The following is a 19,198-nucleotide window of genomic DNA, read 5'->3' as shown; positions in this document are numbered from 1 at the left end:
TTATAAATACATCACCAAACTGAACTTAATTTAGAGACCTTATCGCACAAAACGAGTTTCAGTTCCACTTCTCAGCATTCTCAATATTGAACTTTGCTCCTAATAAGAATTTTTAGTAAGGTTAAAAAGAGTTCTTTTGCTTGGAGTGTTACACATACGAAGAGAAGTCCGCTGAATGGTAGCTGGTAAAGATTACCCTTCATGCAGTTTCTTTAAACCAAAAATGACAATGAAATTAGAAATCATAGTCAAATGAAGGACATAAGATAGGATAGGCATACAGCATGCCAATGCAGCTGCAATATCAAAATATGAGACGATTGAAACGATAGGCACTAATTTAAAAAACAGTGAAGTGAAGCTTCTGTACATGTATGGCTCCCCAGTGAAGCACCCCGTGTGTTGAAGTGAAGTTTTTTTCTTTTTCAGTGAGAAATCAGAACTTTTCATTGATGGCTAAAAAGCTACAACCTCCCAAAGACTACAAAAATCTCTACTAATCCAAAATAGGAGCCTCGATGACGTTTCAGGTTACTTTTTCTTTAATGAATAAACAAAATTTCATCAAGAAAAAATGAAATATTATTCAGACATACAAAAAACCCAAAAAAGGGAGTCAACCTAAATCAAAGGACTCCAACAGTCAAGTAAAATAAGACTAACAATGTCACAGATGCCAACAGAGAAGCATAGAATCTAATAAGGGATTTTAAACACCACCCCAAGACCTCTCTCGATCTCTAAAGATTCTATCACTTTTCTCACCTCAAAAACCCCACAATATAGCACACCCAAGCCTACCAAAAGAAACCCTCTTTCCAAAGCATTTTTAATCTTTTTCTAATTGTTGTGAGAAAAACCATTAGCTCGATGAAATTTAACATCTCCACTTCTGGTTCTTGTTTAACCAAAAAAGAATTAGAAGAATGCAATTTTTCAGCAATACTTAAAGAATCTTTTGTGATCTTGTTGACTAGAAACCAAAGTTTTTTTCCATTCAAGTTCTTCAATACACATCCCACATTACAAAAGGATATTTTTAGTCCAAATACAATTTAGCTAAATCCTTTAAAACATGCAACTTGTTATCCTAAGTCTTGAGTTAGTCTTTTAGCATTTCCCAGAAAATATACAAACCTTTATTAAAGAAACTCACAGGAATTTGAACCAGCTTTCTTCCCTCAGAAGATGGCCAAACAATCCAATAAATGAACCAACCAGAATAAACCTTCACTTTAACAAACCAATTGTACCACTATCATCTCTAATTTGCTTGAGAAAGTTCATAGACACCGGAAGAAGCAAAAGATACACAAGTGAGCCTTCCAACCAGCGCAAATGTGAATGAAAGAGGAATAATCAACTTGTTCTTCGCATCTTGAACAAAAAACACGTCATCTTCAACCAAATGCTAAAGTACTTATGATCAACACATCAGCTACTTTCAGCCATAATACGAGGAAAATGCCAAAATTCAACAAAGGAAAAAATCAAAGCTGAGAATCCTAAGGCCCGCAACCAATCAAAAGTTTATATAACTGATAGATGAAGGCGAAAACAATGACTAAAAAAAAGGCAATGTTGACAAGGAAAGCAGCAACAATGCATGGCTACTAAAGCTAACCCATAGAGAAGAGAGAAAAGCATTCACCAACTAAACCAAAAAATGAGATTGTGAACGAGCACAAATGCTAAAGCTGAAGGACAATGAACAAAGGTGACCGGTCTATGGCAGTCGAACAACGATGAATAAAGACAGATGGCGGTGACACTAGGTTCCACTGATAGCAGCAGAAGCGGATAGGATTGGGTCCATCAGGGAGAAAAGAAAAAAAAAAAGGAAAACCTTTGTGACTACCTTTAGTATGTCACACATATTAGTAGAGAACTTTTATTTCTTGAAAAGCAAAAACAATTGAAGTTAATAACAACAATATAAACGACATTTATTACAGGCTGAGGAGTATAACATACACATCTGGAGCAAAGCTGCTGATGGGACAAAGAGTGAGTTCGTTCTTTTTCCTACTAAGTTCAATCTCTGCTTCACATTTTTCCAGTTTCACTTTCAAATCTGCAGCCACCTATTATCGATAACAAAAAGAATATAGTAACAGATTTCCAGAATATATAAGAAACAATGAAAAGAAATTTCCATATAAGAAATAGAGATCACAAAATATAACCAAAGTAATAGAGGCAGCAGCACAATCGATAATAACCACAAGTTTGATTGACAAAGAAAAGTAACTAACATTTACGAGCACAAACAAACGAAGCAGCGGCAAGCCTCGATGTGATCAACCCCATAAAACAAGTGGCACATGAAAACACAAAAGAGAATGAAAAGAGATGATCCTCATCATCACCAATACTCCCAAGGACAAAACATCCGGATTTTTTATGTGTAAAATCATTTCCACATGATAATCGCTCGAAGGAGAAGAAAAATAGTGGCATTTTAATGAACTGCCCTTCAAGACCCGGTGGATGAAGAACAGTAGTGGCATTTTGACCTTAATTTCGAGACATTTCTTTCAAGTTTTAAGGAAATAAGAAAATCATGAATAATTTTCAGAAGTTGACAAAATTCATTTTTTTGTGTTTTGAATATCTTTGGATTCACTATTAAGGAGCCTGAAAACATAGTTTTATCTTCAAAAAATAGACCAACCCACCGCTTTCCAAATTAATTTTTGGATTCGAGCTAACCAAACATTAAATCACTATTTGTTCTACTCTATGTTTTTAGAAAACGAGATATTAGTGTTGAATAAGATCCAATTGCTTACAAATTCAAGCTTATGCACAGAACCACAGGTAGCACTCACATCTAACATCAGAAAATTAATGGTAAAGAAAAAATCGATATCTTTTCGTTTTGTAGCATTTTTGTAACTTTTCATTGAGAAATTTGTTTCTTGTACAAAATATAATACAGCAAAACCCCCTTTTTTTAAACTAGAATCGACTTGTCATTGAATAAATAAAAAGGGACTAATGCCCAAAGATACAAACTCTGCAAGTGAGAAAAAAAAAGAACCACACGACATAAAAAGAACAAAAGAAAACATATGACAAACTCATCCAATGAAAGAACACCTAGAAAACAAAACAAAAGAAAATTGAAGGAAAGAGCCAGAATAACCCAACCCAACAGAAAAGGCTGCCCTCAGAAAGCCGAGCCAAAGAGAACTTCATATAGAAAATCCTTCAAAGAAAAAAGAGTCCCAAAACACAAAGAGAGAACCGTGAACATAAACATCAAGCAAACAAGCATGCATCAGAAATTATGTCCTCGCAATTATCCACTATTTCTTAAGGTCTGTCAACAAAAAATTTGAAATGCATTGAATTCCAAATAATATTTACCAGTATGATCTCAAAGAATCAAACTGAAAATTCTCGTCTGCACAAAGAATTTTATAAACAAAGAGAAGAGTGAAAGAGAAACTAGTAAAACCCTCTGGCACTGTGCAAACAGAATATATGTTACACTGAGTCATCATTGTAAAGGAAATAACTGCACAAATTCCTGCTCTATTGCTTTCAATAATAAACGTAAAAGAAGCCTTGGTTAATAAATCCATACCTCTTCCAAACGATTTCTTTCAGATTCTTCCTTTACAAGCTTCTCCTTATAATCACTCTCAACTTGGTTCAAATGTGTCTAGTAGCAATTGCAAAAAAGGATGCAAAATCAGAAAGAAAAGGATACAAACAGAAATTAATAATGACAAAGGATATAACCTTTTCTTTGATAAAAGAAAAGAAACTAATAATGACAAAGGATACGAACTCCCGAGGAGTGAAAAAGGTAAGAAAAATATAAGTACACAGCTTCTTATGAAGAATGAAGAAAAGCAACCCATTTCGTTCAAATAAAACTTGGAGAATAATGATTAACAGTATGAATTGTATGGGAGATACTTATACACTCATAAAGGGATTGTCTTACTCTGTAACCATGGATGAAAACATTGAGGTCAATATCGATAACTCTAATTTACAGATATATCTACGGACATTGGATATCAATGGATATTCCAGAAACAAAAACACAGATATCACAGAAATCTATTAAAATTTTGTGAACTAATAAAGCATTCATAAAAAACAAATTGACGTCTTAAACAATCATTTTAAGCATATATAGCATCTTAATAAAGCATTCAAAAAAAATGACAGGTTTTTTGTTTGTTGGAGGTCGATTCATGGTTTTCTTTAAAAGGTTTGAAGTAGCTATCTGTCAACCTTCATTCGCAAGCTATATAAATTTTTCAGACGAAGATATTGAAAAAGCTCTTTGTTCTTTAAATTTTTATTTATGTTCATGGCAAATCTCTATAAGGTTGTATTTGTTATTTGTATTTTTCTTTTTCTTTTTTCTTTTTTTCAGAGTTTGCATCTCTAGAACATTTGTTCATTTTCATTATATCAATGAGAAGTTTCTTTTTGAAAAAACATATATATCATTATCATTATACATAAATATAAGATCGATAGTAAAATAACATATCTTTGAGCATTAGTCTTGTTTTCTTCCATCAATTTAAATTTTTGTTTCTTGTTCAAAAAAGATAGTAAATATTGTGTACGTCAAGAATTGAATAAAACTTTGATTGTGTAGTTAATTAAACATGCAAGCAAATACATCATTAACAACGGTAAGATATTTTTTTAGGTTATAGACAATCATTAATATGTTTTTTTTTTTTTTTTTTTGTTNAAAAAATTAGGGGCATACAAAAAAGCATAGGCCCACAAAAGGGAGGCAGCCTATAGAAAAAGGCCTCCACCAACAAAATAAGACCGAGCAAAATGTTACAAAAAGACTAGTCATATATTCCCACAAAGACACATTGAACAAGATACAAGACCAAACCACACATGGAGGCTCTTCAAACTCTCAAAAAAATTTATTGTTTTTTCTCCCCAGCCCCCAAACAATCAGACACATCATAGCTTGCCACAAAAACCTTCCTTAATTCATGAAAAGGAGGTTGGGAGCAGGAATCCTCTGATCTCTATATATTAGCTTCTATGCCTAGCCAAGCTAATACCGAAGTCGTACAAAAATCGACCCCAAATTAAATAAGCAAAGTCACTCTCAAGGACTGTGATCAATACCCTCTACCACTCTTCTACACAAGATGCAAAACAACAGGCCCATCAAGTTGGGAACCCTCCTCAAAACCCTATCCAAGGTGTTAATTCGTTCGTGGTTAGCCACCAAAAAAAAAACCTTCATAGGAATCTTACCCTTCCATGAGGTAAAAGCTGAATCACAAAGGGAGAGTAATTACTTAAACGATGCAAAAATGTTTACACAAGAGCCCTTCAGAAGGACTAGGGTTTCAAAAATTAATATCCCTTCTTCGTAGGCAGCTTGAAAATTCCTAAGCATCGATATACGATCGATAATAAAGGAGAAGTTGAGAAGAAGGTTCTATTTCTTTTGTGATCAGTGAATACCCTTTTCTTTGTTTCTTGGCAAAAAAAAATTATTATCGGCCTAACTCAAAAATTCATGCTAAACTTTTTAAAGGGAGAGAAATCAAGGCATATGTTGGTAGTAAGGAAGGAAGAAAGTTGCAAAAAATCACAAATATCATCAAAATATCACAAATATCGGAACAATATTGGTAAAATATAAATGACTATCTTTTTGATAAAGAGGTAAAATATCGATAAAATAAAATATTCACAAACATCAGTAAAATATTGTGGATATCTTGACCATCAAAGGTAAATAAGAAATATTAGCGAAATATCAACAAGTTAATGGTGACAAATCGCTGATATTCTAAACAAATGCCACCCGCTTGTGTTGTTATCGATCATTCTACTTTACCAATATATAACCGATATAATATTGACAATATTGAAATCTCTATTTGTAACATGAACCGTTTTATTTCCTTTAAAAAATGGAAAAGGGAAACAAATCATAAATTTTGGTGTAAAAATTTGACATGTAGAAGCTAACCTCCAAGGCTTTTATGACACCCTCGAGTTCTGTTGCCTTCTTAGACCACTCCTCAGAACTTTCTTTGTAAAGTTCAACAAGCTTATTGACCTACAAAGACAATTAACAATGCGATGTCAGGATCACTATTTACTCTCTTTGCCTTCAAGTTACTCCTCCTATAAGAGCAAATTAGAAAGAATTGGCATATAATAAAACATTAATTACAAAATACATAATAAAAAATTAGTTTGACATATTTCCATATGAAATCAATTGGAAGAAATACAGACTCAAATCCACCTATAAAGCATTAGTAGTTAATACACAAGTAAAATATTGAACCTCACAAGTTGCTAGCCTATGCAGGTTGACAAGGCAACTATGCACATAATGCTATCATTGAATAGAGAGCATCTTATCCACTATGTAAATTCCCTACGTAAATAGACACGGCTCTGATGATCAAATAATTAGCTTCATCCAAGCACCATAATTATTAAGTCACATGTTAGAGAACCATCTGACTAAAATCATACAAATCCTTGTTCTCCTGAAACCTAAAAAAGGAAAAGGGGAAGGTTTCAGGAATTTTTCCTTTGCTCCCAAAATCCTATTGAATTTCACTACACAAGGTGCACTCTAAAAGTGTCTTCAAAAATTAAATAAATATATAAGAAATACTCCATATCCTCGTAAACAATTGTTCATCATGGACATAATGCAAATGTCATTCCACATGTCACTGTAAACTCAAAAATAATTTTTGTCGAGTAAAACATTGAGTTAGAGATTGCTAAAAATTGCACCAGGACCTAAGTACACTGAAAAGGTTTCACAAAATGCTATTTTCCCTCTCTTCTCCTTCTCTCCCCTAACCCTGTTCACCATCATTCAACCTTTACCCCGTTCGTTTTCTAAAGCCTTCATCTAATTATCAGTTATTTTAGTTCTTTTTTATTCATGTTTTCTGTTCTCTACAACAATTAATTTTGTAGATTCATTTGAAGAAGTGAAACAAATACAACAAAAAGCATTTATATTATTTGGTTTATATAAAAATATAACCAAGCACTTAAAGAACGCTTTGATCTAAAGGATCGACTTGATCCAATTTCTCTAGATCATATTGATAAAGAGTAATGAATGGCCGGTTGGAACTCTCAGAGAAGAACATAATGATGATGAAGTTGATACTTAGTTTTTATGATGATGACCTCACATGAGGAGTTGTATCCCGTGCTAATGGTGTTAGAGAACTCATAAAGTACACTAGATGTATAGGAAAGTCAACTGCAACAGACACCACTTTAAGAGTTCAAAAACCAACTATAAAGGTGGTTAGTGATGAAGACGACAACGATGAGGAGGAATAAGGAACAGGAACTTAGAGGAGGGGAATGGCCAAGGAGGAGCACTAGATGATACCTTAGATTTAGATGGGGGTGAGGATAATTGTTTTGACATTTGATGATGTTTACTTCAATTTTTTGTTCATTTTAAAAGTGGATTATTAGTATTAGTCTTAAATTTTTAACATTCAATGTGACTATATTTATATAAATTTATGCTCGTCATATATTATTAATTTATTTATCCATTTCATCTTGCTTCACTCTAGCATCACCTTTTTGTCACCTTGAGGCGATCAAGGGACTTGAGGTGCACCTTGCACATTGAAAACCCTATATTGTATGCAAATAAAAAGAAATGCGAATTTGCTAAGGATTGTGTGGAATACTTGGGGCATTGGGTCTCTATAAATAGTGTTGAAGTTGAAGAAGAAAAGTTTGAGCAATGATTCAGTGGCCAATACCAAGAATCTAAATAAAATGAGGGGGTTCTTAAGGTTGACCGACAATTATAAGAGGCTTATTCTTGGTTATGGTTTGGTGGAAGCTCTTTACTCGTTTGTTAAAAAATGATTCCTTGCCTGGAGGGTAGAAGCGACGAGGAACTTCGAAAAACTAAAATAAGCTATGATGACTCTTACCCGTCCTCGCATTACCGAAGCTTACTTTACCCTTACCCTTTATAATTGAGACAGATGCCTCCCAAACGAGAACTGAGATAGTTTTGTCATAATAGCAGTGTCTACCTATTGCTTTTTCAATGGAACATTATCAGCAAAGGCACAGTTAAAATAAAAATATGAGCAGGAATTGATGTCCATTGTGTTGTCAGTGCAATGTTGGCAACACAAACTCTTGAGACCATAATTTATTGCGAGAACAGATCAACGCCCTTAACATTTTTTTGCTTGAACAGAACGGGATTCTACCCGAATATCATAGCGGTTTAGAAAGTTAATAGGCAATGGTTTCGAAATAATACCAGCTTAGATTGTCGAACAAGGCAGCTGACTCACTTTCATGTTTACCATCCTTGATAAAGTTGAGCTACTGGATGTGGCTATGGGTGCAAAGAGAACTTCCTTTCTCCCATTGATGTAGGATCCCACCAAATCCACCCCCTTTGGGGCCAGCGTCCTTACTGGCACACTAGCCTCCTCGCTGGCACATCGCCCAGTGTCTGGCTCAAGCCCACTGCTAGCAGACATTGTCCTCTTTGGGCTTTCTCTTTCGAGCTTCCCCTCAAGGCTTTAAAACGCATTTGCTAGGGAAAGGTTTCTACACCCTTATAAAGGGTGTTTCGTTCTCCCCCCAACCGAAGTGGGACATCACAATGGGTGAGGATATGTAATCGTCTTGGGGGTTGTGTGGGAGAGGTAGGCACTTTGTGAGCTAAGTTTTGGGGAGAGCTTGTCTACGCACTCAAAGGACCTTGTTTAGGGTTCTTATCTCTTGATTGCTCTTTTTGGGGTTTGTTATTATTGCTCTTATCAAATACATTATCACCAATATTGAAGCACACTCAATATTACAGCGTTTAATATTCACATTCGTGTTAGGTGTCTATTTCTGAGTTATTTTCACACGTCATTGAGTTAGATACCTAACATTATCTTTCTTTAATAAGAACATAATTGATGAGGAGGCTTGTTCAAGATTATTGGCTTCTACAGAACATTAGAGTATTATTGAAGATAAACGCCCAAAGGATAATTCTCAGCCAATATCTTTTAATGGTATTATCAGAAAAAGTCATCAATGAATCTTCTTTCCCTAAATACATTTCTAATAATGATTCTAAAATTGAATCAGACTTAAGATTTAAGTTTGGATAGGGTAGAATTAGATCTTCATGATCAATTGGATGATGTTTTAATCAAAGTTTCATATGCAGAAGAGTTTAACCTTTTATTTCAGCCCCACTTCAGCAAGATCTTTCCACCAAGGAAGTGATAGGGAAACAATCAACCGTTCATACATATGCTTTGAATCTTTATTTCTTCAATTCCATGTAAATTATTGTCTCTTATTAAGATCAGTGGTCTTCAATTACGTGAAATTCAATCAAAAAGACTTAATTTCTTAGTAATTATCATTTGTCCACAAATGCATGAAGATTGAGGAATTTCCCAAAAAGATTCAATGTGAAGAACTCCTTCGCTCAAAATTTCACTTCAACCAAATAAATTTGTGAAAATGATTCATTTGAAATGTGATTTTCTTATGCACCTATTGTGATTTTCCTTGGCGTAATAGTGGAGACTTCAAAATTGCAGGTTGGGTTTTTGAGGGAATTCCAATTGGAAGACCAACCAAATGAATGTGAATGTTCAACAACATCATTGATGAAACAGGTCTAATGGAAACTCCTCTTTCTAGTGGTAAATGCTCTTGGTCAAGGCTCCACAAAAGATTTTGTTGATACTGACTTAGAAGTAAGTACGACCAGCAATGATCAAACATCCATCTTACCGCCAACAACTTTTCGCTGTCATCATTCGGTCTTTTGATGATTTATTTGAAACTTTATTCAAAGATTCACCTTTCGATGATTTCTTAGTTGTCTTGAAAGGGGTCATGCTTAGTAAAAAAAAATCAGAATCTGGGGCCTTTCTTTTCAAAAATGTAGCATTTGTGTGTTAGCACTTAATGGAGCATATTTGAAGGAAATTAGGTTATATTATCCAAAACAAAAACAATAAAAAAAAAAAATAAATAAAAAAATAAAAAAAAACAAGAAAGCTGCAATGGTTTAAAAGTGAGAATGCAAGCTTATTCCATTGATTCTTAGCAGGAAAGAGGAGAAAGACCTTTCTTTTTGAGCTTCAATCAGTAATCATCTCAAAGCCCAAACTTTTAAGATCCATTCCTTCCAATCTTCAGTGGATTGTAGTTGCATTAGCACATAATTGTTAGTTAAAGAATCTGAGTACATAATAGGCTAGTATATGCATATGTTGACCCAATGTCCACAACTAACTACAACCTACGACTCATTGAACCTCATTACATCCATAGTCGATAGCCGAACTCCAAAGAAGAATATAATAACAAAAAGAAACAAATATTTCAGCACAAATATTGACAAGGCAAACTCCAAATAAGAATATACAAAATAAGTTTTCAACTTTCCTAACAAGCTCACGTAAATTGAATGTCATCGTATCTTCTTAGCTTAATAACCTAGAAAACATATAGCTGCATTAAAATTAACGTCAAATATCAATGTTCAAGAAACTCACTGTTGATATTTCAGCACAAAGACGTTCCTCGTTTTCTGCAGCAAGTTTTCTTGACGAACACAATTCCTGGACAAGAAATAAATTAATTGACATTCATTAGCTGCAGAGAACATGGAGGAATTTAACTTCTTGGGCTGAAAATAGAACGTATGACACCTCCTGTGCAGATGTTAGCTTCATCTCAAGTTCTTTCACACTATCCTTGTTCCATTTTAAGGTGCTAGAGCATTCATCCAACTGTCTCTCAACCTAAAATCAATGAAGTACCAAAAAGTGAACACCAGGATATCATAGACATTTGTATATTTTGTAAAACATGGAATGTGGTCTGCAATAAAGCCACATACATCTCTAAGTTTGGCAGACATTTCAGCCTCAGTATCAGAATGAAGCCTACGCATCTCTATGATACTGCCTACTTTAGCAGTTAACTCATCATTTAGCCACGCATTATGCCTCTCAACAAGTTCTTTCTCCTGCATAAATTCGGAAGAGAGTAAATATACCACATGAATGGTCATCAAAAAATAGAATGAATGATATTAAATTATAGCAACAAAGCTTGGGAAGACATGCAAGCAGAGGAGTACCAGTAAATTAACTGGTAAGGGAAACGAAAACAGAACAGCCAAAAAGAATTTCTTACACATAATTGATTGGGATCATTTTTTTTAATTTGTATGAGAAACATGTAACCTTCATTCCATTGATGTATAAAATTACAAAAAATGTATATATAATATGGAAGGGAAGCACTATATAAAACAAAAAATAATCCCAATGAGTAATGAGGAATGTGAAGCTATAATCCCAAAAGTACAGAGAGAATTTGCACCAAGAGAGCAGATAAATAAGATGTTTAAGCGAGATCACATCAACTCTTAGAAAAATCACATTAGGAAAGTGGAACCTTCCTTTCCTTGGACCTCTATTAAACATGTGTAGCCTAAGAGTGACTAAAGGAGAAATCTCCAAGAATCAAACAACAAGAGACTTTATTACAATCAAGATGTAAAACACATGGGAGGACTCCCAATTTATACGGAAGTAATACACAAAACATGGTAAAAAGGGCACTAACCTAGAAATTCGCTAAAGATTAACCTCTACTTCCCCCAGGTGATTCTATCCATTCAAAAAGAAACTAAGTCTTGATTCGCTTCTTTTGATGATTTGAAAATTTTCCCACAATTTTTTTCCTCTTCATTGCAAAATAATTCACAAACACAAGAAAAACTCATTTTTCTTTCACAGACACAGTTGAACCTTTACTGAACCTAAAATGAGAGAAGAAATTGGTTCAAATAAACCCATGCAAATCTGGAATTTGAAAGACCAATCCATGTTGCAGATACGAGGAAAATTCAGCTTAGGTCTGTTAGGAGAAAAAAAACACAACTGGTTCGAATTTGGGTTGGTTTGGAACACCAAAATCACTAATCTGTGATTGTTCACAGGTCGGTTTACTGATTAATGAAAAGGACAAATGTTCAAAAAAAGGAGCCATCTAGCTTTCTGTTTTTACCTCCATCACTCTCCGCTTCCAAGATAATATCCTTAAGTTGCAACTTTATATATTTTATCCCTAGACCTTAGATTTTCTTCCGAAGTATATCCAAAAGTTGCAGCTTTAAATCTCTTAAAACTTAGATCTTTTAAAAATAGCCCCAAAACTTACTCTAGATCATGAATATTGGAATATACATCAACATGGGAGAACATATCTCAAAAAATATCTTCATACAGGCTTTGAGCATTGGCTTGAGTTTTTTGGTTTTTATTATTATTATTATTGGAAATATGCCCCAACTAATTCAAGCTTTTTTGAAAACACAAAACCAACCCATGGGGGTTCACCATAAGCCCTTGGATAGGAGGGCCGGAAAGATAGAGGTCGACAACAAAGAGAGGAGGGAAGGGGACATGAAATGGAATATGGGAGCCTACCTGAAGGAAGTTTATTTTTCAACTTCTAAATTCTCGATCACGTATAGAGATAACTAATCATCGATATTATGAAGTTAAATTGCCAACGTGAACAGTCTTTTTCTTAACGAAGGTAGAACTAGACAATAATGAGGAAATGGTTACCTGTGAAAGATGAGCGAATTCAGCCCGGGAGCGCACCAACTCCATGTCGATCTCACTGATACGGGCTTCTCTTTGAGCAGCTGTCTCAGACAAATTGACCTTCAAAACGAACGAAAAGAAACATGTTCAGCAGGAAGACATGTTATCAGCCGAAGTTTAAATTTTTATCACAAATTTTATTGCCTGGATGGCAAGTCAAAGTAGTAAGAGGAGCTTACAATCTTATCAAGATAACTCTTTATAGTGGAATCTTTTTCACCAATTTCCAAGTCCTTGTGCTCAATAAGCTCCATCAACTGCCTTTTTGATTTATGCAACTCAGATAACTCTGTATTTAACCTCTCTATCTCCCCATCCTTACCAATCTGTAAGCACCAATAAAGCCAATGCTTAAAATAATTCATATTAACAAAATGCGCGTAAACGCTCGACGAAGGGAATGAAAGGAAGAAAAAAAAAATAGCGTTCTTACGGAAAGTAGATTAAGCTGATGCGTTTGGGACTTGACTTCGGCAAGCTCGGAGAGTCTAAGTTCGAGGGTCGTTTGAAGTTGTGCATTTTGAGACTGGAGGTCAGAGAACTCAGCGGAAAGAGAGAGGAACTTCTGATCAAGAAGAGAACAAGTCTGCTCCGCAGTGATTGAAGCAGCATCAGCTTGGGCTCTGACGGTCTCGAGCTCGCTATATAGACCTTGGATGAAGGCATCGGCCTTCTCGGCAATAAAAGCAGCGTCGTTGGAGTGCCGAGAGAACTCCTCGTCGGAGATGAATAAGTGGGCCATTTTATCTGTAATGGGGTACAAAATGCCCGGAGCAGATCAACTGCGGGCTAATAAAGCACGGCGAGTCAGAAGCGGTGGCGCGGAAACGAGACGATGGTTTTCTGCGAAAGAGAAAGGCGGGAGGGAGAAGGAAACGGGGGAAGCGGAAAAATGTGAGAGAGGAGTGCGGTTCGGTGAGAGAAACCCTCGGTAAATTCAAGGTTAATTGCTGGTTCCGGTTCGGTTGGAGAAACCCTCGGTAAATTCAAGGTTAATTGCTGGTTCCGGTTCGGTGAGAGAAACCCTCGGTAAATTCAAGGTTAATTGCTGGTTCCGGTTCGGTTGGAGAAACCCTCGGTAAATTCAAGGTTAATTGCTGGTTCCGGTTCGGTGAGAGAAACCCTCGGTAAATTCAAGGTTAATTGCTGGTTCCGGTTCGGTTGGAGAAACCCTCGGTAAATTCAAGGTTAATTGCTGGTTCCGGTTCGGTGAGAGAAACCCTCGGTAAATTCAAGGTTAATTGCTGGTTCCGGTTCGGTTGGAGAAACCCTCGGTAAATTCAAGGTTAATTGCTGGTTCCGGTTCGGTCTCGACTTTTAATCGGTAGGTCCTTTTGCTTACGGAATTTCGTTTTTTTACCTTTCCATCTAAAAGAAAACCCAAGGTTAACTGCTCGTTCCGCCTCAAGTTTTAACCGTAGCTCCTTTTTGCTTCCGGAATTTCATTTTTACCCTTCCATCTAAAACCCGGGGGGTTTGGGCAAGTAGCTAATTAATTAACTTCTACTTGTTTATTTACTTTCACAGTGATTTAATAGAGTCGTTTACTTTCACAGTGTTTTGGTTAGAATTTTAACCACTTATCTATTTCATAATTCTCCTTCGACCCGCATGTCTTCGCGGCCTAGATCCAATCTCATGCCCCACAACAAGCCCACCAAAACGTCGCAGTCCAATCCAATAACCCGTCTCAGACCCAACAAACGCCTGGTCCACGGTGCGTGTTCTTCGACCCAATAAGCACCAGCCCACGATGTGCATCCTTCGGCCCAACAGATTTCAACTTGTGCATTGTGACGTCATCCCATGTCTTGGGACAACTCGACAATATTGTTTTACTCCGACGTGTCTATGGAGACCGATCCACATGTCGTTCATCTCAATGGAACATCCCGAACATCCTCCATATGGGTTCTCATTGAGATATGAATCATTCGTGTCTATGTCATGCCATTTTACGAATTTTATCCCAAGTGCATATATCAACCTCCGACACATGGGTTGATGCACAATGCCGACACACTTTTGTCATCCGACACTGTCCTTAAAAGACTCGTTTCAAAGGAAGACGACCAAGACGTTCACCTCGTAATTCTTGGCATCTTTACACTATACTTGAATAATTGTTGCAATTTCACTCTATAACAAATGTTTATCTAGAAAATGATGGATGAAAAGTATTGAATGTAATTAAGTTTGATATGAAATATTGATGATTAGGTGGATTTAGAGAAAACAATGCATCATGTAATAAATAATTGCACGCTTATTTAAGGTTGTTTATTTTTAATTTTCATTATACGAGATAATGAAATAAAAATAAAAAAGTGGAAATAGGGGGATGAAATAAAAAATTCCAAAAGAGAAAAAAGGTACACCCGGAATCTTACGGATTTGCGGTGAAGCAAGGATACGGACCTCAAGTGGGTTCATTTTATCAGAGTCTGGTCTCATCTTCCAATGTATTTTTGTTGAATATATATATATAGAATAGGGCCGAGGAGAGTTTGTCCAGTGAGTGTCTCACCGCCATATTCTGTCTTTCTTCACATTCCGAGGGAGTTTGTGAGTTTATAATATTAATTGATTGTTAGTTTGTGTGAAATCTGGTTGAGGTCGAAGGAAGGGCATGGCGACGGCGGTTGTGATTGGGGGCGGCGGGTCTTCTTCTTCTTCTTCTTCTTCTTCTTCTTCTTCTTCTTCTTCTTCGAAGTCGAGGAGAAGGCAAATTTGGTACTCTCAGCCGCTGACTCCGTTGATGGAAGGGCCGGATCCGCAGTTCCAAGACCAAGAAGCCAACAAGAAAGACTCCTCCGCTTTCAACTGGGAATTCCTCCGCGACTGGTTCAAGATCCAGCGCAACCTCCCGCCCTCTCTCCCCCCATCCTCCTTCACCAACGTTCCCAATTCCAAGACCCAAGATTTGAAGCTTTTGCTCGGCGTTCTCGCATGCCCTCTCGCTCCCANTTCGACCCAATAAGCACCAGCCCACGATGTGCATCCTTCGGCCCAACAGATTTCAACTTGTGCATTGTGACGTCATCCCATGTCTTGGGACAACTCGACAATATTGTTTTACTCCGACGTGTCTATGGAGACCGATCCACATGTCGTTCATCTCAATGGAACATCCCGAACATCCTCCATATGGGTTCTCATTGAGATATGAATCATTCGTGTCTATGTCATGCCATTTTACGAATTTTATCCCAAGTGCATATATCAACCTCCGACACATGGGTTGATGCACAATGCCGACACACTTTTGTCATCCGACACTGTCCTTAAAAGACTCGTTTCAAAGGAAGACGACCAAGACGTTCACCTCGTAATTCTTGGCATCTTTACACTATACTTGAATAATTGTTGCAATTTCACTCTATAACAAATGTTTATCTAGAAAATGATGGATGAAAAGTATTGAATGTAATTAAGTTTGATATGAAATATTGATGATTAGGTGGATTTAGAGAAAACAATGCATCATGTAATAAATAATTGCACGCTTATTTAAGGTTGTTTATTTTTAATTTTCATTATACGAGATAATGAAATAAAAATAAAAAAGTGGAAATAGGGGGATGAAATAAAAAATTCCAAAAGAGAAAAAAGGTACACCCGGAATCTTACGGATTTGCGGTGAAGCAAGGATACGGACCTCAAGTGGGTTCATTTTATCAGAGTCTGGTCTCATCTTCCAATGTATTTTTGTTGAATATATATATATAGAATAGGGCCGAGGAGAGTTTGTCCAGTGAGTGTCTCACCGCCATATTCTGTCTTTCTTCACATTCCGAGGGAGTTTGTGAGTTTATAATATTAATTGATTGTTAGTTTGTGTGAAATCTGGTTGAGGTCGAAGGAAGGGCATGGCGACGGCGGTTGTGATTGGGGGCGGCGGGTCTTCTTCTTCTTCTTCTTCTTCTTCTTCTTCTTCTTCTTCTTCTTCGAAGTCGAGGAGAAGGCAAATTTGGTACTCTCAGCCGCTGACTCCGTTGATGGAAGGGCCGGATCCGCAGTTCCAAGACCAAGAAGCCAACAAGAAAGACTCCTCCGCTTTCAACTGGGAATTCCTCCGCGACTGGTTCAAGATCCAGCGCAACCTCCCGCCCTCTCTCCCCCCATCCTCCTTCACCAACGTTCCCAATTCCAAGACCCAAGATTTGAAGCTTTTGCTCGGCGTTCTCGCATGCCCTCTCGCTCCCATTCCTCTCCACTCCCATTCCAATTCCCCTCCACAATCCCATTTCCCACGCGATACTCCTCTTGTAACCTCCAACATCTTCTGCGTTACTGTTCAAGTATTGATAATTAAGTTTTTGAGTTAATCCCCGATTTCTTTTTCCCCAGGAAACTTCCGTGGCTCATTATATCATTCAGCAATACTTGGCCGCCACCGGATGTCTCAAACAGCAGAAGTGCGCCAAGAACATGTACACCACGGGAAGCGTGAAGATGATTCGCTGCGAAACAGAGGTTTCCTCAGGTAAATCTGTGAAGACGGTAGGGACAAGATGCGAGGACACCGGCTGCTTTGTTCTTTGGCAAATGCTACCGGGTATGTGGTCCCTCGAATTGGTAGTCGGTGGCAGTAAGGTGGTGGCCGGCAGCGACGGCAACACCGTCTGGCGCCACACTCCCTGGCTCGGCACTCATGCCGCCAAAGGCCCCCAACGACCCCTCCGTCGCATTATTCAGGTACTTCTACTTACTCACCCTTTAATTAATTCCACCCATTAAATTAATCATCCCATCTCTACTCTACCACCAAGTTAACAACATACAAATCCGTTTCTTTGTTAGTTTGAGCGTTTTCAAGGATGAGAATGAGAGGTAGTGAGTGTTAGACGAACACGACTCTCCACAATGGTATGATATTGTCCACTTTGAGCATAAGCTCTCATGGCTTTGCTTTGGGCTTCCCCAAAAGGCCTCACACCAATGGAGTTAGCATTCCTCACTTATAAACCCATGATCATTCCCTAAATTAGTCGATGTGGGACTTCCATCATCCAACACCTCCCCTCGAACAAAGTGCGCCTCCCCTTAATCGAGGCTCGACTCCTTTGGAGTCTTAGTCATTTTTGACTGCCTTCGAGGAGGGGCTTGACTCCTTTTCTTTAGGAGTTCTTTGTTCGATATTTGAGGATTTGAGGATTTACCAATTTATTGGCACGACTAAGTTTAGGGCATGGCTCTGATACCATGTTAGACGAACACGACTCTCCACAATGGTATGATATTGTCCACTTTGAGCATAAGCTCTCATGGCTTTGCTTTGGGCTTCCCCAAAAGGCCTCACACCAATGGAGTTAGCATTCCTCACTTATAAACCCATGATCATTCCCTAAATTAGTCGATGTGGGACTTCCATCATCCAACAGTGAGAATGAAAAAGAGGGGTGGGGCTGTATTTAGTCATGTGATGGTGTATGGTAAACAGGGTAAAGTTGAGATATTCAAAAATGCTTTACCAAACAAAGGAAGGAAGAGAGTGTGGAAGAAATGAACAATCCCAAGAAATAGCTGACAATGATAGAGAAACTGTCCCCTGCTTTATCGTACACGCCTCTGCTTTTTCAACAGTGAAACACTCGGATTTTTGGGGATGGATGATGGACGGCACGTGATTGATTATCCTGCTGACGTCACTCCTCCCTCTTTCTCCATTCCAGGGTCCCAAAGGGCCCTGAATATTATGAAGAAAAGAAAAAGAAAAAGAAAAAAAAGACAAGCTTTTTTGGATTACGAAAAATGATCATAAAATGGGATGCCATTGGATTTGTTTGCAATATATTAAGACGAATGGGGTCACGGAAAGTGCAGCAATCTAGATGATTACAAACAATGAAAGCGAAACTAAAAGCCCATAAGTAACNTGAATAATTGAATGTGCAGGGGCTTGACCCAAAGGGAACAGCGAGACTGTTCGAGAAGGCCCAATGCCTGGGAGAGAAGCGGATCGGGGAAGACGAGTGCTTTGTGCTGAAGGTGTCGGCGGAGCGGGAGGCAGTGATGGAGCGGAACGAGGGGCCTGCGGAGGTGATAAGGCACGTGCTGTACGGCTACTTCTGCCAGAAGAGCGGAGTGCTGGTGTACCTGGAGGACTCCCACCTGACCAGGGTTCAGACGGAAGGCGACGCTGTGTACTGGGAAACCACCATCGGAAGCAGCATCGGGGACTACAGGGACGTGGACGGGGTCCTCATCGCTCATCGGGGCAGGTCCATAGCCACTGTCTTCAAGTTTGGGGAAATGTCCACACAATTTAGCAGGACCCGTATGGAAGAGGTTTGGAGTATTGACGACGTGATGTTCAACGTGGCTGGCCTTAGCATCGACTACTTTCTTCCTCCCGCTGATATTTGTGATACCCTTCACTCTCACTCCTCCCATTCTCCATGACTTCACTGTATAAGTACTAAGTACTTCATAACGCTTCCTAATTACTTCACTGTATACACCATCATCCACAACAACTTCTACTTCCTGCTCTTCATCCCTCA

At 37.8% G+C, this 19,198-nt stretch overlaps 2 protein-coding genes across 5 annotated transcripts in view; one reads left to right on the top strand and one right to left on the bottom strand.

Annotated features, from left to right (window-relative positions):
• The window catches only part of LOC111776261 (nuclear-pore anchor), a 42,655-nt gene extending 29,026 nt beyond the window's left edge, over positions 1-13,629 (bottom strand). For all 4 annotated transcript variants that reach the window (XM_023655665.1, XM_023655666.1, XM_023655667.1 and 1 more), the window contains exons 1-9: positions 13,126-13,629; positions 12,872-13,018; positions 12,654-12,752; positions 10,910-11,038; positions 10,719-10,811; positions 10,563-10,628; positions 5,990-6,079; positions 3,593-3,670; positions 1,975-2,084 (exon numbers count right to left, since the gene is read on the bottom strand). In XM_023655665.1, the coding sequence (XP_023511433.1) occupies positions 1,975-2,084; positions 3,593-3,670; positions 5,990-6,079; positions 10,563-10,628; positions 10,719-10,811; positions 10,910-11,038; positions 12,654-12,752; positions 12,872-13,018; positions 13,126-13,434 (1,121 nt within the window). In that variant the 5' untranslated portion in view covers positions 13,435-13,629. The remainder of the gene's footprint in view (positions 1-1,974; positions 2,085-3,592; positions 3,671-5,989; positions 6,080-10,562; positions 10,629-10,718; positions 10,812-10,909; positions 11,039-12,653; positions 12,753-12,871; positions 13,019-13,125) is intronic.
• A 1,577-nt stretch (positions 13,630-15,206) lies between these two features.
• LOC111776262 lies at positions 15,207-19,198 on the top strand. The gene is made up of 4 exons (XM_023655669.1): positions 15,207-15,608; positions 16,849-16,960; positions 17,043-17,390; positions 18,591-19,198. The coding sequence occupies exons 1-4, from the start codon at positions 15,322-15,324 to the stop codon at positions 19,095-19,097; spliced, it is 1,254 nt and encodes a 417-aa protein (XP_023511437.1). The 5' UTR covers positions 15,207-15,321; the 3' UTR covers positions 19,098-19,198.

This window comes from Cucurbita pepo, chromosome LG15, assembly GCF_002806865.2.
Source record: "Cucurbita pepo subsp. pepo cultivar mu-cu-16 chromosome LG15, ASM280686v2, whole genome shotgun sequence".
NCBI classification, from domain to species: Eukaryota; Viridiplantae; Streptophyta; class Magnoliopsida; order Cucurbitales; family Cucurbitaceae; genus Cucurbita; species Cucurbita pepo.
The sequence above is the reverse complement of the archived record's forward strand: the minus strand, read 5'-3'. Positions and strand labels throughout refer to the sequence as shown.

Coding starts and splice junctions, on each gene's coding strand:
- LOC111776262 (XM_023655669.1), top strand. CDS start 15,322: ATGGCGACGGCGGTTGTGATTGGGGGCGGCGGGTCTTCTTCTTCTTCT. Junction 15,609..16,848: donor AACGTTCCCAATTCCAAGAC/CCAAGATTTGAA, acceptor CAATTCCAAGAC/CCAAGATTTGAAGCTTTTGC. Junction 16,961..17,042: donor TCCCACGCGATACTCCTCTT/GTAACCTCCAAC, acceptor CTTTTTCCCCAG/GAAACTTCCGTGGCTCATTA.